Below are 26,190 nucleotides of genomic sequence, written 5' to 3'. Positions count from 1 at the left end.
ATTTCTTTCAGGGCTTGGTACATGTTGTTCCATGATCTCCTGGCTTTAAGGGTCTGGGTTGAATAATCTGCTGAGATACGAATTGGTCTCCCCCTATATGTGAACTGATTCCTCTCTCTTGCAGCTTTTAAGATTCTATCCTTATTCTGTATGCTAGGCATTTTCATTATAATGTGCCTTGGTGTAGATCTGTTGTAATTTTGTACATTTGTTGTCCTGTAAGCCTCTTGTATTTGGTTTTTCAATTCATTCTTCATGCTTTGGAAATTTTAGGATATTATCTCCTTGAAGAGATTGTGCATTCCTTTGGTTTGAAACTTTGTGCCTCTATCCCAATAACTCTTAGATTTGGTCTTTTGATGCTGTCCCATAATTCTTGGATGTTCTGTTCATTGTTTCTAACTTTCTTTACTGTGTGATCAACTTTATTTTCCAGATTGTATACTTTGTGTTCATTATCTAATGTTCTTTCTTCCAAGTGATATAGTCTGTTGGTTATACTTTCTATTGAGGTGTTTTTTTTTTAATTTATTGTATCCTTCATTTCAAGGATTTCTGACTGATTTTTTTTTCAGGGTCTCTCTCTTGAAGTAATCTTTTGCTACCTGTATTTGGTCTCTGACCTCATTGTTGGAGTGATCAATTTTTGCCTGTATTTGCTCATTTAGGTCATTCTTTAATTCACAGATCATTTAACCTTCTAAACTCCTTCTCTGACATTTCATCAACTTCGCTGTTCATAGGTTCTGTTATTATAGTGCACTGGGTTGTTTGGGGGCACTTTCCTCCCTTGTTTTTTCATGCTATGAGTCTTCCTTTCTTGCAGTGTGAATCTGAGAAATTGCAGTTTCTACCCTATATTCTTGTAGTACCTGTACAGATTGTCTGTACCTCACCTTGATGTTGGGCTTCCAGACCTGCTGGTGTCCCTCAATGGATGCTACTGCATCCAGGGTCTGGGACCTGCATAAATTGGAGTGGGTTGATCTGGGATACTGGGCCTGACCTCCTGCGGTAGTACACTGGTCAGAAGGGGCAGTCCTGCACCAGAGGCTAGGCTCTGGTGAGTATCTGCCCTACCAGGAAAGGGGTGGACCAGGTGTGCTGTGCACATGGGCCCTTCGGTAGCCAGTGTGGGTGGATCTGCTCTGCTTTTTATTGATAGACCTTTTACCAATAGGAAATATTCATTTTTATTGAATTTAATGTCTTTTTCTGGAATATTTTAGTATGTAACATTGACTTTCCTGCTTTCATTTTATGCAAACTTGTTTGGGATTTCTTTGCTCGACTCTCTTTTAATCTTACTTTTATTCTCTTTTAAGTGTGTCTCTTGTAAATGTCATGTAGCTGGATTTTTTTTTTCTTGTATTGATTTAAGAATACATTCATTTCTTAATTTACCAGGGGAATTTTATCATTCTCCTCTATAGTGATCTGTTTTATTGGTCTTTAGAAATTTAAAAATTTAGTTTGCTATCCCAAAGAATATCTAAATATCAGTGGTTTTAATAAACAAATAGGAGATCTATTAGTAAAGAAAGAGAATGGACATGTGATACACAACCGGACACCTGTTGTAGTTTTAATTTCTCAGCCTACTGAAGAGGCAGAATTTATGCTGGTTATGAATTTTAAGAAATGGTCTCAAATATTAGCTCCTCTACTTTCTAGTTTGTAATCTTGGGCAAGTTGATTTTTCTAAATTGGATTTATTCATATAGTACAAATATAAAAAGAGATTATAATAACCTCATTATATTGTAGAGACAATTACATAATAATACATGCAAACCACTCAAAGCATAGTAAACACTTAAAATAAGCTGGTATTTACATTTCTAGTTTATTTTTATTACTTTTTTTATTTCTTGGCATCTTCTAATGTAGGTAATTCTATTTTTAAGAGAATATTAAAAACATTAGGTATATCAAATTCACCATTTATTTCTCTGTATATCTCTGTGTGTTTCATATTTATACCCTCCTCTTGCTTGATAATTTTTGTGGAGATTTTTTTTCACAACACCCCTTCTTCCTCCCAGATATTGTTGAACTGGTTTGAACATTGAGTTCCAGATTGCAATTATGTATGCTTCTGTGTGTGTGTGTGTATGTGTGTGTGTGTGTGGTTTTGCATGTGGTGGTGTGGTTGGGAGGATTCATAGCATTATACTTCTGTAAGATTTCTTCTTTATATTTATAAAGTTGAAATTTACATTAATTTCACCAGTTTTATATACCATGTTTTTATATATTTATCTTTATCAATTTTTCTCAAGTCCTTCACATAATCTTCTTTTCTTCTTGAGCACTTTACATCTTTATTTTCAAAGGGAAGTCCTTTGCTGTTTTTTGAGTTCTTCCTGATTTGTTTCAATAATGTTGTCCACATGTGTTATATTGACCTGTGGGGTTTCTTGGATTTTTACATGATTCAGACAGGTTCCTCTATGACATTTCTTGAGTATATGTGGCTATGTAAGATTTCCCATTTATTGTAATATTGATTACATTTGTCAATTTATATATTATGAGTTTATGCCAATCTGAGCATTTGATCCTGAGGTATGAGTGTAATACTGCACCTAAGTATTTGATTCAGTGTTTGATACATAATGTATTAGCTTTACAAAGTTTCCCATGTTCTGAACATATGTAGGTATAACTGCTATGTTTAAGGGGGAATAATCTATGATTGGGGTAATCTCTTCAAATGAATAATACACTGATTATGACCATTCATACGTAATTTCTTTGTTAATATAGTATCCTGATATGTATAATGGATCTCCTCTAGCTGAAATTTGATATTTATGATAATTGCATATTTGTGGTATTGCTATGATGAGATAAGCTATTGATAATGTTTCACATGAATGTTGAATTACGTGTAGTGATAATCTCTTGATACTGAACATCCAGAAGGCCTGGATGGGTAAATGTGTGCTATTTCTTATTGATCATGACTCAGTGTAAAATGATCCACTTTGCATGCTATTTCTTACCTGTTGCATCCAGTTATGTTGTTTGTGAAGTCTATTTTGAATCACATAGTGCATGAGAGTTTGTAGACAATTTTTCATGATATCATGATGTCTACTTTATGGTTCAGGTTGTAGTTGAATTGTTCTTGGTAATTCTACCAATTGTTGTATTTTTTTAGTAGGGAATAAATTTGCTGAATTGATGTAAATAGTGCAGTTACTGTGTGTGCTGTTGATGGCTGAAAAGCATTCCAGTTACATTTAAAATTAAATTAAGTTTGTCTTAATTTCCTGAACTTCAGCTTCCTATATTCTGGAAATTGCTAAATTTGCTGTTATGCTAAGTACTACAAACAATTATAGGTGTTTTCTTAAAAGGTATCTGTCAGTGGGTGGTTATTCAGGTAGGTTCTATGAAGATCTATTATATTACTTTAACACCACACAATTTGCCATTGCTTTGGCTGTGACAAAAATCACCCTTTCTGAGTTATATGTGGATCCTAACTGGTGTTGGTTGGTAGATGATTCTAACTAAGTGCATTGGGGTTTACATAGATTGGATTTGTAAAGCTTTGGTGCAGGTAGTGTGAGTCCTTTTGACCACTGTGTAATGTGCTGTTCTTATGGACTGTGTGTCACTTCAGCATACCCTGCATATGTAGCAGGGTTCCTCGTGAGGCATGGTTCATACAGCAAGATTTAAATGATATGCCTGAAGCTACAGTTGGTAACCGTATGTCCTGCAGTGTCAGGTTGTGTTTTACTGGATATCGTATGAAAAATGGACATCATTCCAGGATTTTTATATGAAAATAATAATTTGTGAGTCCAGGGTCAACACGGGTTGTTTTATCAAAGATAATTTTTTGTTCCATATTGGTCACTACAGTGAATCCTTTCTTTTGATAATGTCCTTAAGAATCTTTGGAAATGTGAATGTTATGTCTTCCTGTATAGAGTCTTGTAGTTTGCTAGTAGAAGTGGGTTTATGTAATAATTTGTGTTATTTTCATAGGGGTCTATATTCGTAATGTTTTCTATCTTAAATTTTGTTTATATGTTATTAATTTGGTATGTCTTAAATATTGGAAAGTATGGCCCAATTGTTAATGGTTAATTAGAAAGTATTATATTGTAATTTGAAAATAGCCCTTCCTATATTCGTAGTCCAATGAATTTAAAGAAATTATTATTGCCATAATAGTTAACATGACTGATAATGTCCGAATGGCCAGTGTGATTAGTTCATTTGTGCACCTAGTTGTAGGGACTGAGATTGTAGATTTTCTGTAGTTGTCATGTTCCCTTATGTCCTATTGTCCAATAGGAATTTTCAGCCATGCCAAGATATCCTGTGGGGAGAAAATTTTATCTTTAGTTTTGATCTGCACTTGTAAGGTAGCATGTTAGATATTTCTAATTCCTTCCTTTCTATATTTTCATAGGTATATTTAAATAGGAGTGAGGATTTCCCTTAATTCTGTGTTCTCTCTGATTTTGATTGAAATAAGCCTAAAGCAATTTTAGTTGGAAAGTCAGAAATTCTGGCAATAATTGTAATTCTCTTTTTAAGAGTCCATTTAAATTTTCTATATATTCCGATGCTATAGGGTTATGTGGCAAATGAAAATTCCACTGTATATCCCATGCATCTCTAAGGCATTGTACTGCCCAGGCTGCAAAATGGGATCTCTGAGGACTTTATATTATCCCAGGTGGCCCTCAGGCTGCATACCATAACATTAATGCTGTGGTCGTAAAAGGCTGGTGGCTTAACTGCTTTTACAGCTGAACTTAATTCTATGTAAATTTCTACCATTGTTACTGTATATTTTTGTGGGTTTGGTATTGTATTTGCCCTATAAATTCTATTTTCAGGGTATATCTGCAGAGATATCTGTCGATAATCTGTATTGAAACATTGTCAAAGAGTTTTGGCATTCTTCACCTCCTCATATTACCCTTTGCATCTCATGCCATGTTACTTTTTGGTTTCTATCTGTCTCCATTTGTATAGTTCACCAGTGCCCACATGTTCTTTGAATGCATGTGTAATTAATATCTTATGTAATTTTTGCATGTGGGTCTTTCTTAATTGGCTACTTCTCTCTTTTCCTTGTTATTTTAATGCTTGTCACCTTGGGTATTTCCCATGTGTCATCTTCTTCCTTTCTAAGTGTTACAGTTGGAAGTGTATGTCTGTAGTTGTAATCTGCATTCCTTATGAATTTTACTTTGGGTATTTTATCCTCCATTCTTATGCTTTGTGTTAGTCAGTTTCTTACTTGGTTATATTTAGTTGTTTTTTAGTCTTCTTCCAACAGGGTGATATGTGTCTGAATGTGAATCTGGTGTTAATTTTTTTGTGTGTGTGTGTGAGCCTTCTTGTAATGCTCTCCAGTATTGGTGTGACTTCCCCTTGTCCATTTATTTTATAATCATTTTGTTTCCACTTGTGTGCTCACAAGCCTATTAAATATACATATTTTTTCATTCTTCAATTATGCATTGTCTGACTGTGAGTACCTTTGCTATGCATTTGGCACATTGCACAGAAAATGAAAACCCTTACTTCATGAGGAACATATTATCTTGGGTTCTCAGGGCTGCTGATTTCCATTTATTTTCCTTTGGGCTATGGGCATTGATCTATCTGTAAATCAGTCATTATGAATGTTATTTAACTAGGTGGAATTTGTTTTGCCTTTGGAATGAATTATATTGCCATGGATTTGTTTTGCCCCTGGAATGAATTCCATCAAGTCTATCTCCCTATTGTGAAGATCTCTGATTGGCCTTTAATGTCAGTATTCATGCTGGGTGTGGTGGCACATGCTTCTCATGTCACGCATGTTCTGGCTGTCTGCCAATGCCTTCATGAATGAGCATTTTTGATGTCCTAGTGCATCTATTAGTTAAACTTTCTTTACGTCATTTCTTGCTACTATATCATATGCCTCTGCATATGCATTTCTGGTAAAATATCATTGCTGGAGATTGCTGTTTTAGTGGCTTGATATAAACCTAGCATTTAAAACTATCCCCAATTTTGTAGTATTGCAGTAAGGGCTTTTGTTAAGCTTGATGTTCTCCAGCTTACTGCTATCCTGGTCCTATGATGACATGATTTGGGGTGGTTGACTGTAAGCTTAACAGCTCATGGTTTAAATTTGGATTTCTGATAAAGAGAAGAGTTTATACATTTCAGATATGCTTAAGGCTATAGTATTTATCCCTCTACCCCACAGGTGCACTAGCCAATCAACATATATGATTTGTTTATGCATAAAATCTGTCCTAAGTTTTTGCAATTCCGCCCTTGTGTATTCCCTGTCTTCTGGTGTATTTTGAGGACTTTGTTATCCATGGATATAATGTATTACTGTTTTTCTAGTTTAAATTGGTTGTACCATATAGATCCCCCTGCAAGGATCATTATAATCTCCTAGGTCCTTGGGATGAGGGCTCCATGGCCTCAGGGACTGGTCTACTTGCCATCAAATTATCTGCATATTTATGTTTTCTATGTACTTTAACTGCCAATTGTTTGGTTTTGTGTCTGTCCTGATCAACTTGTAACAGGCTTTTTAACAATATTGCAAACACCTTTTCTTTTGCTGACATATATATAAATGTGTTGACATTATTATTATTAGGATCCCTTATACCCTATTCCATATGCCCTGCATCTGCCATTAATAATTTTCTCCTAACCTTCTGGCATGTAGGATACCATGGATTCCCAGAGGCAAGCAACATTTGAGGGTGTTCTCTGTGCACTCTTTCCCTTATCTTTCTTCCCAGAGCTAGCAGTTTTACTTTTAATTTTCTTGTTCACTCAAATAATATTTTAGTCTTGCATTACTCAGTAGTCCACCTTATAGAGTTGTAATCGTACATGTGTGTCCTGAGGTTTGCTTCCCTTCTTTTTACTGCTTTATATTTCACTTTTGATAATCAGTATCAAAGTACACGTAATTTACTTTCCCAGATCACCAACCTTTGGCCATTGATCTGTACAAAGTCAAGATGTGCCTGCCCTCTTTTCAGCACCTGAGTTGAGTTTCACCTCAAATGGTTTCCACTGCAGGGCAATACAGGTCTTGGATTCATGCAGCAAGAGTATGGTTTCTGTTGTCAAGTCCCTATCAAAGTATGGGTCTCATATTTTATCTTTATTGCCAAATGACTTATTTGTTTGAAAAAAATCTGTATATATCTAATTATTTTGCAAGTGGTCTGTTTACTCATTGGATTCCATTTTTACTGAGTGCAATTCTATGACTATGCCAATTGTCAGGAACAAGCTACACCATTAACATACACTGTACATATTTGTATATTTCTACAATGTCATCATTTGTTGAATAACAGTAAATTCACAAGTTACATCATTTTCACTTGTTGTAATTCTCTGAGTAATTATGGATCACTGGATAGCTCTAAGCTGAGGTAATCACAGTTTCTTTGATTTGATTTTAATCTTAATTTTAATAACTATAACACTCAAGTCATACATCATACTCCACACAATAATATATATAGGTTACAGAAAGAGAAAGGGTTAAGATGACCACAGGGTTACAGATTACAGTGTCAAAGGTAAAGACAGAACAAACAGGAATGCCAAGAGTCACTGCAAGTGGTTAGATAAGGATTTTCACAAACCAGTTCTGAGAGTTGTCAAGGCAAGTGTTCAAAGGAACTACAAAAGTTCCAGGGTGTCAGCCTGAAGTGTCACATTGAAGTGGGAGTCTGTCTGGTAAGTCTTGTCTTAGGAAGCAGAAACTGCTGAGCTGAAGAGAGTCGGAGTTTCAATGCTGTGGCAATTTGCCTTGGCAAGGGCTCATTATGAGTGATCAGGGGATGGTGTCAATGTGCCACAGTGTCCATTCATGGTGTACTCTTTCTTTTATGGGCTTTTTATTGGAACTGGTGAGAGGTTTATATTAAGTGAAGTTGATACATTCCTGTGTCTGGTGTTTCTGATATGATTTGAGGTGTCCACGTGTCCAGGAGTTCCTTGTTTAGTTTGATACGTTGTCATGACAAAGTTATTTATCAATTTGTGCCTTATGGTTGTTTTGTGCAGATGGTTGTTGTTTGTTTGTACAAACAAGGTGTAGAGTCATTCTATCTTGGCACTTGTACTAAAAATGGAGTAACCACTGCTCTTAAAATAGAGTAAGTCAGTGCTAGGCACAATCTATACACCATGGAGTAACTCAGATCTGGACACAGTCTGTTATTTATTCTCTTTAAATTGTAGATAACCTGATGTTTTATATTTTCTATATAGAAGAGTATAGTAGAACTCCATTGTGTGTGTGTATATATATATATATATATATATATATATATATATATATATATATACATACACACACACACACACATACATATGGGATATCTTCTTAAATGTGAAATTTCTGTGTGTCACCATCTGTATGTCCTTTCAATGTTTCCTGCCTAACCACATTTAAAAAAAAAATTATCAGTGCCTTATATTTATATGTAGTAGTGGGGTTCATTTTCGACATATTTATAAACAGTTTGCTCCACTTCAACCCCCAGTACTTCCTCTTTCCTGTCCCTCCTCCCTCCACCTGATTCCCTTCCTCTACTTGCTTATTTATTTATTTATTTTAATTGGTACATTACAGTTATACCAAAAATTTGAATGAATTTTAATATATTCCTATATGCACATAGCATAATTTGGCCAACTTCATTCCCCACTTCTTCACTTTTCCCTATCCTCCTTCCTCCTTCTTGGTCCCCTGATTCTAGTATAGTGATCTTCCTTCAATTTTCAAGGGATTCCATTTTTTTCTCTCTAGCTTTCTCATTATTAGAGAAAACATTTGACTCTTGACTTTCTGAGTCTGCCTTATTTCACTCAGCATGATGTTCTCCAGTTCCATCCATTTACTAGCAAATGGCATAATCTTATTCTTATTTATGACTTAGTAGAACTCCATTGTGTGTGTGTGTGTGTGTGTGTGTGTGTGTGTGTGTGTATATATATATATATATATATATATATATATATATATATATATATATTATCCATTCATTGAAAAGTATTAGGCTAGTTCCACAACTTGGTGATTATGGATTGTGGTACTATAATGTTGGTATACATATATCACACTATAATATGCTAAGTTGAATTCTTTGGGATAAATACCATGGAGTGGGGTAGCTGGATCTTATGGTGGTTCCATTCCTAGTCTTTGAAGAAACTCTATATTACTTTCCAAAGTCTACTAATTTGCTATCCCACCAAGAATGTATAAGTGCACCTTTTTCTTCACATCCTCACCAATAATTATTGCTATTGGTTTTATTGGTGATTGCCATTCTAATTGGGGTGAAATAAAATCTCAGTGTAGTTTTGATTTGCATCTCCCTGATTGCTAAGAAAGTTGAAACTTTTTTTCCTATATGTGTTGGCCATTTGTATTTCTTCCTTTTAAAAAATGTCTTTTTAAATCTTTTGTTCATTTATTCAGTGGGTAATAAGTGTTTTGACTTCTTTATATATTCTCATTATTAAGCCTCTGTCAGAATAATAGCTGGCAAAGATTTTTCTCCCATTCTGTAGGCTCTCTTCATGCTATTGTTTCTTTTTTTCTGCAGAATTTTTTAAATTTAATGTCACCCTTCTTGTTGACTCTTGGCTTTATTTCTTGAATTTTAGGAGTCTTATTAAGAAAGTTGATACCTGTGCCATTATGTTGGAACATTGCACCTGTTTTCATCAAGCAGTTTCACTGTTTCTGGTCTAATTCTTAGGGTTTTTATTCAACTGCAGTTTATTTTTGTGTACTGTGAGAGGTAGGGATCAAGTTTTATTTTTTCTAAATATATAGATATGCAGTTTTTCCAAACACCATATGTTAAAAGGATAATCTTTTCTCCAACATTTGCTTCTAGCACCTGTGTCAAGAATCATATGACTGGATTTACGTCCATTTGTCTTTGTGTCTTCCAGTTTATTCCATGGGTCTTCGTATCTGTATTTATGCCACACCCATGCCATTTTTGTTATTATAGCTCATAGTATATTTGAGATAAGGTATTATGCTGTCTCCAGCCTCACTCCTGTTGTTCAGAATTGTTTTGACTATTGTGGGCCTTTTATTCTTCTATATAAATTCTATCACTCTTTTTTCTAGTTATGTTTGATGGGTATTACATTGAATCTGTAGAATGCTTTTGGTCATACGGCCATTTTGATAATATTAATTCTACTGATCCAAGAACCTGGTAAGTTTTTCCATCTTTCAAGAGCTTTCTCAGTTTTTCTCTTCAGTACTTTCTAATTTTTATTGTAGGATTCTTTCATATCCTTATTTAGATTTATTTATAAAGTTTTTTGAGGCTATTGTGAATAAAGTAGTTTTCTTGATTAAATAAAGCTTTTTGAGGCTATTGTGAATAAAGTAGTTTCCTTTATTTTTTTCTCAGCAGATTCATTTTTAAGTAGGAAATTGATTTTTGTATGTTGATCTTGGATCATACTATTTTGCCGAATGTGTTTATCAGATCTAGAGGTATTCTGGTGGAGTTTTTTGGATCTGCTAAGTATAGAATAATGCCTTCGTTAAACAGATTGTTTGACTTTCTCTTTTTCCTATTCATATCCCTTGTAACATTTGAAATGAGACTTGTTTACTTGTTTCTTTGTGTTTTAAGAGGTCTTGTACTTATGCATATATTGAGATATATTCCTCTTTCTCTTTTGTGAGGATGTCTCTTGGTATGTAGTTGTCTTTTTTGTAATAAGCCCCGTGTTATTGATATCTCTTCACTTCAAAATGTAGGTTCAGGGGGTTCAAGTGTTAGTTTGAACCACCAATACCCCTCAATTTGCCACTGCAGGACTGCTGATTTAATTCACTCTGATTGAGCTGCCATAACACTGTGGGTTTTTCTGAGTGATCATTTTGGAATATTTCTCATTTTTCTATAGAAGTGATGGGCAAAAATGAGACCTGACAGATACCCCTCTCTTATTTTTCCAACTTGGGGCCTAGTCATTGATTTGAGGGGGTTGTCTCCCCCATTCAATGAGTTAAAGCATTGATGAAACTGGAATGAGATCAGTCTGTGTCTGGAGGTAGGTGTACCATCACTTTGCTGAGCTACAGGTATGGTTCAGCTGAGGAAGCTCTACCTTGTGAATTCACAGTGAACCAGTCACTTCCCAGCCCTCTCAGAAAAGGGGGAAACAAGCAATAGCAGCAATAGTAATAATAAGTTCACAGCTTTAGAAGAAATGTCATAGGCCCACTATACACAATTAATTACCACAGAAAGGGGAATGGTGAGGTAAGCATTTAACAACAGCATCAGCAAAAAACAGCCATGAGGTAGACCAAGCATTAAAGTACACAGCAGTTTTCAACTCAACAGTACTAATAACTCAACAACATGAATGGTGGGGCAGGAATTATATAAACTAAATTATTTTTAAAGGAAGTATATAAACCAAACTGTTCCTAAAGATAGTAAAATTAGGTTCACTGAGAGAAGAGAAAATGGGGTGAGAAGAAAAGAAGTTTTAAAATATTCAAAAGGCAAACAAGTAAAGCAGGAAAGAGAGAGCATGTGATGGCTATAAAAAGGAGAAGTAAAAAATAACTTAAAAAATAAATAACAAGAAAGATAAAGAGAACAAGCAAAGTTGACAATTGAAGGGAGAAGAGAGAAAAACGCAGTAAGAGAAACAAAAACAAGAGCTAAAACAAACGAAGCAAAATGTCAAACCAAAACAAATAAAAACCCCTTTTCCTCTAACGTTAAAGCAAGGCAAAATGACAGAAGAATGAGGAAAGAGAAGAAGAAAAATGATAAAAAATAAAAGAAAAATGAATTTATGTTTGCATATGAATGTGCCAGTCAGCACAACTAGAACACACACACTCCCATTTATTCTCAGTGGAAAAAGAAGAAAAAAGAAAAAAATCCTAATGCCAAATCGTCTTCACTGAGGTGATCAAAACTGTCCTTAAGGACGGATTTCACTGTCTGCACCTCACTGTCCTTTTCTCCGTTTCCTCTCAGGATGTGTTACACTTAGGAAGGACAGGGCTGAGGGATGTTCAACTGTTTGTTTGTTTGTTTGTGTTTGTTTTTTAGTTGCTCACTAAGCCGGCTGCTAGATTGGCCAGGACCTGAGGCTGGCTGTAATAACTCTCAGTTTCCCTTCTTGCCAATTGTTAGGATAGAATAGAGAATAGTGACAACTGGAGTTTTGACCACATAACTAGGTGGATACCCTCCTGGATGGACTGATGCAGAGTTCTAAATGTGAAGTGCAGGCAGCTGGCATTTAGTTCTGACCTTTCAAACTATGTCCTAAACTATGTTCTATGTATAAACTATGTCCTATGTAACTGCTCGAGACAAAATACTTCCAGCCACACTTCTGCTGAGCAGATGCCAATCTGTGCTGGGCATCCAATCTCTGGAGGGGTCTCTGGAGAAATCCACTATTGGGGCAAAGTGATCAACTGGATCTCTGCTGGTCAAGCATAACCCCACTGCCCATAAATGCGATCTTCCCAGGATCAGATACAGATAGTATCTGATAATATATTCACCTGTTCACTTTCTCTTTCCAACTAGTTTTGCAATCCACCAAACCAAAAGGGAAAGCTACCTACCACTCCATAGCCCCCGCCTGAGTCCCCTTGGCTGCAATCTCTTCTGTGCCTATCTCAGTTGGGCTCAGCCAGGTAGACTCCAGATCTAATGGCAACCACATGCAGGGACAGTCGGCTGATGCTTGTTATGAATCCCTAGGCTCCCCCAGCAGAAAGCTGCTGTGGCCAATTTAATATGGCATCCCTCCTCAGCTCTCTGCCCTCCCTGGAGGAGCAGGGAGCACCCTTCATATACCAGCTCGCCACACTGCTTCTGGGTCACTCAAGTTCAAACTGCCCCTCTGTTCCATGGGTTCCCCATACCAAATTTTCTTTGCAAATTCAATCTTTCTGATAAGGTTGCCCATCTCCTCTGCAGTAAACTAGCACCACAGTGCTATCAGCTAGATTCCCAAGGTATTCTTTTTAATCCTATATTCAAAGCATACAAACTTCTGTGTGTCTGTGATTTTAATATTTAATTTTGGTGTATTCCCTCTGAAAACCTTCTCACTGAAAAAGCAGTATTCCCACTGTATCCTGAGCCTCTCCTTTGCCAACTTTCCCCACTGGAGAGAACAGTAACAAAAGACTGCTGGGCTACCTGCTTTGTCCCAGAGAAGCCCTGACTCTGGAGGTCATCCGTCCTATCAGTGTTTGCTGGGGCAAGGAATGCTGGTCTGCTTCCATGGGCCACATGCGTGTCACAAGTGGGAGCCTTCTGTAACCTGTTCAAGTAGGCATGTGGAGGAATAAGGGCTCCAGAAGAAAATCAAAGTGTGAGGAGTATTGAGGAAAGATTCGCCATCAATCAGTGTGGGAAAGTGGAATATGTTCACCCAAATGAAGGGAACCACAGATGGAATAGTTAACCATCAAATATTATCAAGATTTCCACATCTCTGCCCCTTCCCCTTGCATTTCTGATCCTCTTTACATTTCTCTACTTTAATTTCTTAGCATTTATTTTCTTACATACCATATGTTTGTTTAGCATATTAATTATTTTTATTTATTGTATGATCTGTATGCTAAATGGGGACAGAATTCTTCATATCTGTGGTTCACAGACGAACAGAACTGTACTTGGGTCACAATAGGAGCTAAAGAAATATTTGCTGAATTTGAGCAGGGATTGAATTGGGATCAACAAAGAGCAATAGAACCATCCCTGAAAGTAGGCATTATACACCTTCCCGGAGAGCTACAGGGTGGGAGCCTCATGACCTAACACCAGTCTGGTGAGACATTGCCTGCTCCAACCTCCCCTTCTCCCCCCGCCCCCAACACTGACCTATAATTCTGTAGAGGCCAAAAGCAGTGTAGTCAGTGGAAAATTAGAAATCAAAAAAGAGAAAGGGTTAGTAGAGAAGACACTGAACAGCCCCCACCCCCTTACCAAAACAAGGAGCCTACCCAGGAAACATCTGAGCTGAAAGGGAATGAAGCCTTAATTGTAAATAGATTTTAGAATTTTATCATTGGAACTACATTGGTCTGAAAATATTAAAACCTGGATGGTTTCAGAACTAGAAATAACCGGGGGAATTGTTTAGTTACCTAGAGCCAACCTGAAAAATCACAGAGGCTGCCAAGGATTTTATTTAAATGCATTGAGGGCTTTGAATGGGCAGTTTTCTAATTACATTTCACAAGCTTGGCTTATTTCAGGCTAGACACACTGGTATGTTAAAAGCACTCATTTTCTTCTTCTTACTTTCAATACTTCACTTCCTGCCAAAATTCTGAGTATCCTTTGAGGTGGATATGTTTGGAATTGTTTCTTCTACCATTGCCAGTTCAGGTCAAGGGTCTTCATCCTATAGCCTCCATTTTCTAACATAATGAAGTACATAACACATGGTAAGCATTAAACATTTGATAAGCTCTAGGGGTAGCAGGAAGAATAAACCATTCATTTTCAAGTGTGTGTGAGTCATATTAGGTAAGTAAAGTGCATGCGTGTTTATTTAGTAAAAGGTTCAATCCATTTTTCTTGGATGAATGAGTGATTGAATTAATTAATTAAGGCTAGCATACGTGAATGTGCGAATAATTAGTTACACATATGTAGCAGGCAAGGTAAAAAAAGAAAGCACATTTCCTCTTGTCCCCTCTCTACCTAGCAATAAATATACACAATAGAATTTATTTTAACGTGTTTTTTTTTTTAAAAAAGAGACAACATAATTTGGTTTATTTCATGTCAATAAAATGGATCTCCCCTTCTCCCCTATCTTTGTTTCTGTTTCTAGGTGATTCTTGTGTTTGTACTAAGCATCGGGTCTCTTATAATCTATTTCATCAATTCTACTGAGTGAGTAAAAATCGTGTTACTCTTGTCTTCTACATCAATAACTTATTCATCTACTCTAGAATTTTCTCCTTAGGAATAAGGTTTAATATGTTTTCACACAACAAACGTGTACACACTCACCAAGCTCATAAAAAAAATGGCAAATGCTTAATTGCCCAAGCAAGCATGAACCCAGTTCTGCACACACACAATAAAATAAAATAAAAAAAGAAAGAAAAAGTGTGAGTTTGCCCTGCATCCTGCCATCCTACATTATTAGAAGAAATTGGTATGCACAGATAACCCTAGAGTCTTTGGCATACCAAGCCTCTAGTTGTCCTCTCCTCACTTAATTAACTTAATGAAAGCTTTTGAATTCCTCAGGTGTTGAAACAAAAGTCCTGTAGTAGTTTCAGAGTTTCTCAGAGATTTCAGAGAACTTTGAATGGTTTTGAGAAAGGAACATGTTAGATCTCACCTCAGATAGAGGAGCAGACTGTGGTCTGCTGTCCTCTGAAGGCACTCCTTTCTTATATTAGGATAGATTATTTTTTTTAACTAAAGCCAACCTAATCTTGAACTCTATAACAATCATCTGGGAATTATATCAAATTTTTAGCTGAGATAAAATTAGGATTTGCAGGGCCACAAATGTTAGGCAACTTTACAGAACCTAGGGAGAGTTGGTAGTCTTTGATTTGTAAAATTCCAAGCAGATCTTTTAGGAAATTTTCTTTGAATTTGGTTCAGTTTAGTCCACTTGACAAAGAAGAGCTCTGTGTCAAATACTGGAATCTTGCAAATTCTATCAAATATCCAGACTAGATAGATAGTCTTGCAAACCAAGAAGAGTCACATTATCTTTATGGCTCTGAATACCAATGAAAAAACTGAAATGAAACCAATAAAGCCTATGACAGAAATAGGGTGTAATTTTCCTGTTATTTTTAGCTCCATGGGTGGTCCAATGGTTTTGTTTATGCATAGCTCTACTCCCAGGAGAAAGGTAATTTTCTTCAGATTTGAACTTAACTGACCATTCATGATGAATAAAGAGAAAATTGCCTATCCTCTCTTTTTATTTGTCCTTTATAGTTATAGCTTTTTTAAATGTTCACCTTTACAAACGGCCCTCATTTCTTTGCCAGCCCTGTTGGAAGCTGTTCTTCATATGAAGACAAAACAATCCCTGTGGATTTGATTTTCAATGCTTTCTTCAGTTTCTATTTTGGGTTGAGAGTAAGTACCAGTGGGAAGTGTGGGTAGACACACAAACACAACAGGAACAACTTGAAGAGACCTGCCTATACCTTAGTTACACAATCTGCACAAGCTTTTCAGGCTCTAAAGATGAAGGGTCTGTTCTCTACGTTGTTAAACATATAATAAGGCCTTAATCTTCTCTCTCCTGCACTTGAAACTGTAAGCCAGATCCAAAATTCCAACACAAGTAAAAACAATTCCTTTATTAAGTACCATCACCCTGTCACAATGTCCTCCTTTCTCACCTACCACTAGGAAAACTCTATTAATAATCACAAGCTAGCAGAGCTTGAACAAGTCTCCAGAAGATGTCATTGTTTGACTAATGGTATGTGTGCAATATGGCAATGTAAAATACTATTGTGTTGTAGTTTCACTTATGTTACACGCATTTATGAAGCAATTCTTTTATTTCATAGACATTTAGTAAGTACTCATTCTAGTTTTTAATGTATTTATGCATTTCATAACTATGAGAGACTATATACATATACCTTTATATGTACATACAGTATAAAATCAAATATTTTATCCATATGAGCATATTGTTTATGCAAGTGTATATACACATATATAAGATGTGAATTTTTACTACCTTCCTTTAAATCTCACTCTGACCACACTTTCCATCAAAATCTTCTGTTATAGCAGACTCTCCCTCTGGAAATCTAGTTTTCTTAATCTAAATAGCAAAGTTCATAAATACAGGCATGGTCAACCAAGGTTCTAGGAAGCTATACCTTTTTCATTGTAGATCATCCTAAATCATATATCTTCATAGCACACAATGGGGGTTTTATTTATGTAATTTCATTATCAGAAAACTCTAGGAGCAGTAAAAAGGTGAAAATGCTTATACTGAAATGTGAGAATTAAGATTCAGTAAGTAAAATGCATATATGTTTATTTATTTAACACCCACTAAAAGTGCAATATCTGCATCTATGTAAATATATGTACATTTATAATAACTACTATAAGATATATTTATATAGATGCAAAGTTGTTATAGATGCACATATATTTGTTGTGTTTGCACATGTATAAGATAGAACAAGAACAAAGCTTCAGATGATGAATGAAATGCAGTTGGATAATGTCATCTCTCCTGTTCACTTTAAAATTCCTGAGCATGACAGAATTTTGAATTTTTTTTTCCATTTGATAGTTTTTGGCAGCTGATGACAAGATCAAGTTCTGGCTGGAAATGAATTCCATTGTAGACATTTTCACCATCCCACCAACATTTATTTCTTATTACTTGAAGAGTAATTGGCTAGGTAAGTATGCTGTTGGAATCAATAACAATATATAATGGGGGAAAAAAAACCTCTCACCATCATCTATAAGTGTTTATCTTTCATTTTCTTTGAATCCTGACTGTTATTTTAAAAATTCCTCTCCCTAATCATGTGGTTTTAGATGGTGTTTACAGAAATCTTTTTTTGGCCTCAACACCTAGCAGTGTACCTGGTATAGAGTAAGCATTCCATTGTTGTTGATGGGATGACCACAGCCACAATCTGAGAGGAGAAGATCAAGAATTCCATTCTCCTGTGGCACTGTTGTGTGGGGATCCCACATGCACTGGGATAAAAAGCCTCCCTTAGTTTTCAAAAGCTAATCATCATACCTACACATGCTGCAACATGTTTGGGAATTACTTAATGAGTTGTTTTCCTTTAAAGTAGATACATTGACAGTGCATTGGTAGTATGTAGCTTTAATTGCTTTTCATGTAATCTTATATTTTTATTTCTTATCTATAAATATATACCAGTTTCCTTGCTACCATTATTAGAAAGCTGCATAAAATAACACATCCAACAAATATTGAAGAGTTTATAGAAATTGGATAGTCAAGAGTTTAAGTGCTTGATGAAAATTTGTTCCCAGTTCAAAAGAAGAGAGTAAAATGAACAGTGCTCATTACATGGAAGGCATGCTTTAACATGCTTTCTATTAACTCTACAACTATATAAAGTAGATATTATTAGAATTCCCAATTTAGAGATGAGGAACTATAGAAGTTAGAGAATTGTCTGGGGTGACATTGGCTAGTAAGTGTCAGGACCAGGATTTGAACTTCAGCTCATGTTCTTACCCTCTTAACACTACACTACATTTAGACATTTCAGGGAGGAAAAGAATGCATGAAATTCCAGTCGTGTTATCATTGAGGCTGCTCCCTGGGGTGACCCTCTTCATTTGGATTCTTTCTCCTTTTGATTGCTCTGTAGGTTTAAGGTTTCTAAGAGCTTTGCGGCTTCTGGAACTCCCTCGAATCTTGCAAATTCTACAAGCCATCAAGACAAGGTAAATGCTAGCTTTGTCTGGCTGTACTGCTTGTTTAGTAGTTTGGATTAGAAGGAAAATGTTAACTGGACCTCAGGCTCCACTCAATTCCCAACAGAATTTCAGTGTAAAAATCATGAAGTCCCTCAGTATTCATATTATTTATTCATTTTCTCCCATCATGGTACACTGGCCCCAAACTTTGTGATCATTTTAAAGAGACTGGTTTTTTTTTTGTTTGTTTGTTTGTTTGTTTTTTTGTTTTTGTAAATTCCAGTTGTCTTCTAGTTCTAGGTCCCTCCACCAAAAAATAAACAAATAATTCAAAGGCTTTGGCTCTACACATTTTTTTTTAATGAATCATGTTTCTCCTTGCCAGGTAAAATAAGAAGCATTTTTTCAAGTTTAGGAGTGTAACAGTTCCTCTGTATGTGAGAGTTGTCCATTTGCATCAGTTAACTACTGCTTGCAGAAATAAAGCCATGGCACACTAGGTAAAATTTACCTAGGTGCATGGTTTGATCCCCAACCTTGGGAAAAAAAAAAAGAAGACCTACCTTCATATCTTCAAAAAACAACAAAATCCAAACAACTTTGAGCAGCAATACATCTAAAATTTAAAGCAGTTTGGTCTGTTACCTACTCAAAATCTACTCACCCCTTATTTTCTACATTTTCACTAGAAAAATCAAGTATTACAAGCCAGGTGCATTTCATTGCTAAGAGTTTGTGCATTGTGGAGAACTCTGGGTAGGAAAGGCTATTCTTGTGTGACAAATGGTGCTGCCTGAAAATCACAAAGACTTCAGCTAAACTCTCGGGCTTTCCTGGGGTGAGAAGAGGATCTCTGACCGTCTTCCCTCCAAGATTCTGCTCTGAGTTCAGCAATCTCAGGGACTCTACATTTCTATGATTTACTAAAAATTTCATTTTGCAAGCCTACTCCCTGGACTGCTGGGTTTATTCATTTTGTACTTTTACTTTAGACAACATAATAATCTAGTAGATTGATCTTATGATGATCCTCATGCTGTGTATTTTTAAAGGATATATAATAGAAGGCTAATGGATATTACAGCAAAATTCATAATTTTTGAAATAAATAGGACCAGTTGAGTTAGAGAGCTGGGTTTTCCAGACTCTACCATGTATGAATCAAGCAAAGAATTTTGCAATAATGCTGATTAGTAGCTGAGGGTGGAGCTTGGAAGTCTGTATTTGTCATACTTTCCACTGGGAATGTCATTGTTCCAGGTGTATGATTCAAATCTTGAGTAGCAAGCAAAATCTAAAAGGATGAGGTTTTCTTGTTATTTTGGAGCCTGTTTGAGGAGCCCCAACAGCTTTTTGTCTTTCTTTCTCTAGTAATTCAGTGAAGTTTTCCAAACTGTTATCAATAGCTCTCAGTACCTGGTTCACGGCTGCAGGATTCATTCACCTGGTAAGCATTGCATCAGGATGCCTAACAGTGTGCCTGTCAATGTGAGCAACCTTTCTTCAAAAAATGAATAGGAATCTGCATAGAACAAAGGGTTAACTTTTTACTACCCCTATATAGGGTTGTTTCTCACCTTCATGTCTCAAATATGTGTCTCTCATGATCACACCTTGATAATTTGCTCTTAGGGAAAGAAATAATAAAGTCTGAAGTTATGCATAATAGGTAAAATTTATTGCTAAATTTCATGGAGATCTAGGAATTCTCAAATTATATATATATATATATATATATATATATATATATATAGAGAGAGAGAGAGAGAGAGAGAGAGAGAGAGAGAGAGAGAGAGAGAGCGCTTAGTATGAACTAGGCCCTGAGTTCAACCACTTAAAGGTGGGGGGGAGGTGGAAGAGGAAGAGGAGGAGGAGGGAGGAGAAACACAATTAAAACATTTCAGACACAGAAGCTATATAGTTGTCCAGGAGGAGTTGCTATTGCCAAAGAAAGTTTTTATAAAAATATATATTTTTTTAATTTTCAATGGACCTTTATTCTATTTACTTATATGCCATGCTGAGAATCGAACTCAGTGCCTCACACATGCTAGGCAAGAACTCTAGCACCTTAGCCACAACCCCAGCCACACCAAAGGAAGTTTTGAGGCTCCTGAAATTAATCGGAATATCTCTCTGCTTCCTTAACCTATAGGAATGACTAGTTCCTATCACACATAGTGAGCAACACAGTAAATGGATTGCATCAATATGAAAGAAATTCCTGGTCTTTACTTCTTGAGGACAATTGAGGAGCAAATGTGAAATTGATGCAAAGAATGTGAAAATTGAAGTGGGAGGTTTAAAGCTTAAAGAATCCTTAATCCTTTGAGAAAAACAAAATAGAAAATATAAGGGCAGTCCTGTGGCCTTGACTCTGTCTCTCAAAATCATTTATAACAATAACAAGAACAAAAAGTCAAACCACTTACCATCCTCAATTTATCCAGGAAAGGTTAAATACTAAATGCACACTATTATGGAACTTTTGAAAAATCTGAAGCCAGTCACATTCCTCTTTAGCACTTGAGCAGGGGAAAGGTTTTCTTGAAGATGTGTCACAACAGGAAAGGCAGATCCTTGAATGTAGAGAATTAGACCTGGAGTCATGCAACTACCAGGGGAGAAGCAATCATCAGTGTTCCTGTAGAGATTTGCTGGCCATCCTAGAAGGCTGAAGGAAAAGCCATTCTGACCTCTTGTCTTCAATGGCAATTCCAATTAGAGGATTTTCAGCTTAATGTGGCCTATATGCAAGTTGTATTTGACTTAATTATGTTTTCATTTTCTGTTTTCTATTTTTTAAATTAGTTGCTAACTTTTATGGAGCACTCACATAAAAATCCAGATTTCTAAGTTCTTTGGGAAAATGCAAGAGTGGGGTAACCCCACACTCTCAAGGCCACCAAGAGTCATAGCTGAAGAGTGACTGCTCCCTGGGTAAAGCAGGTGCTCTTGGGTTGGGCATGGGATCTGCCTGACCCACTTAAATCATTGAAGTCTCTTGCTTGTCCTCTCTCTCAGCATGTGAGCCTATTCCCCCACTGGGTATGCAGTCCCCCAGCTGAGGAGACCTCCAAGGAAGGCTGCATGCAGAGAAAGGAGAAGCAACCAAATGACTTGTGAATTAAAGGGCTCTATTTGGGTCACACTAATTTCCAAAATGTAAAAAATCTAGTGGGACTATACTCAGTAGATTTATTGGGAGACTGTTTGAAGTGACAAATCAAAATAAAAGTTATCATGATTCCAACTCAACACCTTTCCATACTCACAATATCCTGCTGAATGTTGATACCGACAAAAGATGAGCATTAACTAGAGATGAATCAGTTTGGTACCTAAGCTTCAAATCTGTCAAAAATAACAAGGTGTTAGGGAAGGGATAGAGATACCACTATAATAGTAATTACATAATACCAATCATTACAAGATAATTTGCCCAGGGGAACAAAGAAAAGTTAAGAAAATCCCTCATTTTGAAAAAAAATACAAATAACTATAAAAAAGACTGAAATTATCCTTCATACAATAATTTATAAGGTTTTGACTATGGAATTATTAAACAATTGGAGGAACTGAAGAATAGGTTGAGAGATTACAGAGAAAAAGAAGAAATTATTACAGAGCTAAAATCATATTAAAAAAACAAAATATAATAATGGTGACACTAACATGTTCAGAAACATGTATGACAGGACAAAAGAAAAACTACTGATTTAGAAGATACATAATTGTGGAGAAGAAACATTAAAGATGGATAACAATATTGATCCAACAAAGTATAAATATCATAAATACTTTCAAAGGAAAGGATGCAAAAAATGGCACCAGAAAATTGTTTGAAAACATGGTTGTGCATCAATAGATTAAAAAGTACACTGTATTCCAGGGAAAATGACTCTAAATTATTATTATTTGGGGGGTGATGGGTTCCAGGGATTAAACTGAAGGGCATTTGACCACAGAGCCACATGTCCAGCCCTGTTTTGTATTTTATTTAGAGACAGCATCTCACTGAGTTGCTTAGCATCTTCCTTTTGCTGAGGCTGCCTTTAAACTCGTGATCCCCCTGCCTCAGCCTCCCCAGCCACTAGAATTATAGGCATGCGCCACATCACCTGGCAACTCTAAATTATTAGTTCCAGTCATGTTTTGGAACAATCACTGACTGCCAAGAATAAGGGAGAGAATCTATGCAGAAGAAAGCAAGACACACAGAAAAGGGGGGAAAACTAGCATCATATTTCTTGGTAGCATTACTGAATACCAGAAAGTGATAGAGAAATGTCTTGAAGTTTGTGTGAAAAAAAGTAACCTATTTTATTACTTTAAGCATCCAAAGGAAAATAACACCTGTGAAACCCTTTCAGAAATGTATCCTGATCAAAAGCAGCTGCAAAGGTCATGAATCAAAACAAAACAAAACAAAAAACAAAACAAAACAAAAAAAAAAACAAATGGTCAGTCCGTGATGAAAAATAGTGTTAGTGATTACTGACTTAATTTAAAAGACAGAAAATAAAACCAGACACCTTATGGTTACAAACTAGAATGTGCATGTGCCACATGAATATAACTAATATGTTAGTGGGGAGGTGAGAGAAGATGGGAAAGTGTTCTAGAATTCTCCTACATGGTATGTCTGACCTAAATTGCATTGAAAGATAAAGTTTAAAAACATGAGATTCAGTTTTGAAATATGGAATTAGATAATGATTCAGTATCTAAACACTGGTCCATGATCCTTTGCCTTATCTTTAACTTACTTCCCATCTTGGTCTAATGGGTTGATGCCAACATGGTAAGAGAAAAAGCAGAGTGAACAGATGGATCAGCTTAAGGCTGCCAACTCTCTTTCCTCATAAACTACCCCAGCAATTTAGAGAGATGCTGGGAAAGTAGAAAGGGATTTGAAACACTGAAGTAAGAAATACTCCCAAAGACAGAGAGTTAAATTTTAAAGGGCTATTTAAATTATTTTCAAGGATATTCTCAGATTGAAATCAATTTGCTTTTCTTCTATACAATGTATTTCTCAGGGATAATATTGAATCCCTGTGCCAAGATGTTGTGAAACACAATGAAGTTTAAGCTTCAAGGAAACTGTCCCAATATACAGGAGTGACTTAAACTTGTCTTTCATCTGATATATACTAGTCTTAAAAATAGTGAAGACCCCAGGAGTCAGCAGAAGCAGATTGGTACACAATATCTAGTATCAGCCATAGAAATTAAGTATGAATATACATCCTCTTTTCTATTTTGGAGTGTGGGGTTAAAGGAATAAACAATTTTAACCTTCTGCCCCATCAAAATTAGGAAAAGGTCTGTATTTGGAACATTGCTTTTAAAAATTGATCAAATCCATGTGCAAATAACATGACTTCTGATCCCAATTCCAGTTTTTAATAACAAAACAAAACACATACTTTCTCCAGACATCTCCAAAATTTTATCATCATTGTTGCTGGAAATCATTTAAGAAATATGTAAACTAAGGGGGAAAAAGGGAAAAAGAACAATTATGTATAAATACATACTTATAAATTATACATACTTATAAATTGTATATAAATATAAACATATATAAAATGCATGGCATATATAATACATAATAATAACTATTATGTTATATAAAATATATATTATATTTTACATATTTATAATACTCATAAATGCCTGTTACTACATTTATTTAATAGAAAAAAAGATAATATAATAAATTTAGTTTTCTTAAAATGTAATGACTCCAAGGGAAAAAACAGGAAAATATTTTTCAGAGGTTTTTTTTTTTTTTAATCACTGGAAATATTTTTGCAAGGAAAGGGGGAAATACTTGGGAAGCTTGTCTATTTTTCTTATACTAGTATTTATGTAACTTAAGCTCACTAAAATGAAGTACTCATTTACTAAAATGCTTCTTTCCTCAATGGTGCTCCTAATCTGGTTAGTAAATGAATATGAGTGGTAACTGCTTGACCTGAGAGACTTTGGGGTCCCTGGGCTCCAGTCTGCGATGGCATGCCTCATGAGAAGAGAGATGGGGCAGTGGCCTCCACACCATGGAGTATTTCAGATACTGAGCACAAGCCACACATCCTCTCAGGTTCAGCAATAATCACAGTGAAGAGAACTCAGGCTTTTTGATCACACCTGAAATATGCAAAGTCCTCACAGCAGCCTCAGAACCATTTAATTTTTCATTTAGTTTTCTTAAAATGTAATGACTCCAAGGGAAAAAACAGGAAAATATTTTTGAAAAATATGAAATTAAGTGAGATTAATCTGAGGTCTTGCCTATTTGTTCTAAGCCTTCCCTTAGATTCCATTCAGAAATCTAAGTCTTTTCTCTTTAAACAGGTGGAAAATTTTGGTGATCCCTGGCTCAAAGGTAGAAATTCACAAAATATAACATATTTTGAGTCCATTTACCTGGTCATGGCAACAACGTCAACTGTCGGCTTTGGAGATGTGGTAGCCAAGACATCCCTAGGACGGACCTTTATCATGTTCTTCACCCTGGGGAGTTTGGTGAACAATATTTTTAAGTGTATTTTGAATGTAGTTATATGAACTGAAAAATACTGGTTAGTCACAAGAGGTAAAGGTTTGAAAGCAGGTGTCATGTGAAAATGAGAAGATGCATAAATTCCATATTTTATAAACTGCATCCCCAAGAGCCCAAGGTACAATTTTTTGGTTTCTAGGGGTGAAGGATGGTAGAAAAGGGAGAAAACTTTCCTTAGCCTCTACCTTGATTTGAATAAACTGATCTTCTTTCATCTTTTACCATCAAATTAAAGTCTTTCTTCTGAAGAAGGAAATTCAAGATTTGATCTAAGGAAAGTTCTGTTTCATCCATCCCAAATGAGTAAGCTCTTACCCATCAGCATTTAATTTCAGATAAATGAGCATCTATTCTTGGTTCAGGAGTATATTAAGGGCAAAGGAAGGCTCCTTTTCTTTTAATGAGTTTTATTTTAGTTACTTAAAAACTATCACAGTACAATGGTGCATGCCTGTAATCCCAGGGACACAGGAGGCTGAGGCAGGAGGATCATGAGTTCAAAGACAGTATTAGCAACTTAGGGAAGACCTAAGCAACTTAGTAAGGCCCTAAGCCAGACCCTGTCTCTAAATTTTAAAAAGGGAGTGGGTGGGGATGTAGGTCATTGATTGATTGTTGCAGAGTTCAATCCCTGGTACCAAAAGGAAAAAAAAAAAAAACAATAAGAGTTCTGTACTCTATCTTCTTTCTCATACCCTCCTGTCCATGGTGTTACATCCTTTCATCTCAATCATTATCTCTTAAGCTCCCTCAGCCCCATGACCTTTTCATTTTTCCAAGGCCCAAATAGTGCAAAGTCAGAATTAAGAAGGGAATTGAAAGTTATGAAGGGCAAAACCATAAGAGAAGCGACCTTCCCCTTACCTTTGCTTTATCATGTTGTATGCTGAAAAACATTTTATTAAATTTTAGCCAGATCCAAAGGCCAATCAAGAAAAATGGTCTCCCTTTTAAAATGCAGATAACTGTCATATCCCCTGCTAGATGGAAGAAAGTTGTACATGACTTTTTTCTTTTATATTCTTGGAATTCTGGAACATTTGTGAAAATAATGAGACCTTATTTTGGTCTAGTTTTCCACATATGAGAGAAAACATTCAACCCTTCACTTTTTTGAATATGGCTTAT

The 26,190-nt window shown here is 35.8% G+C and overlaps 1 protein-coding gene across 1 annotated transcript in view; it reads left to right on the top strand.

The window, feature by feature from the left end:
• The window catches only part of Kcnu1 (potassium calcium-activated channel subfamily U member 1), a 177,238-nt gene that overhangs the window by 15,183 nt on the left and 135,865 nt on the right, over window positions 1–26,190 (top strand). Inside the window, exons 3-8 of the mRNA XM_027939273.2 lie at window positions 14,899–14,960; window positions 16,088–16,178; window positions 17,371–17,482; window positions 18,443–18,518; window positions 19,863–19,938; window positions 24,855–25,025. Coding sequence (XP_027795074.2) covers window positions 14,899–14,960; window positions 16,088–16,178; window positions 17,371–17,482; window positions 18,443–18,518; window positions 19,863–19,938; window positions 24,855–25,025 — 588 coding nt within the window. The remainder of the gene's footprint in view (window positions 1–14,898; window positions 14,961–16,087; window positions 16,179–17,370; window positions 17,483–18,442; window positions 18,519–19,862; window positions 19,939–24,854; window positions 25,026–26,190) is intronic.

The sequence above is a fragment of the Marmota flaviventris genome, chromosome 3 (genome assembly GCF_047511675.1).
Source record: "Marmota flaviventris isolate mMarFla1 chromosome 3, mMarFla1.hap1, whole genome shotgun sequence".
NCBI lineage: Eukaryota > Metazoa > Chordata > Mammalia > Rodentia > Sciuridae > Marmota > Marmota flaviventris.
The sequence above is the reverse complement of the archived record's forward strand: the minus strand, read 5'-3'. Positions and strand labels throughout refer to the sequence as shown.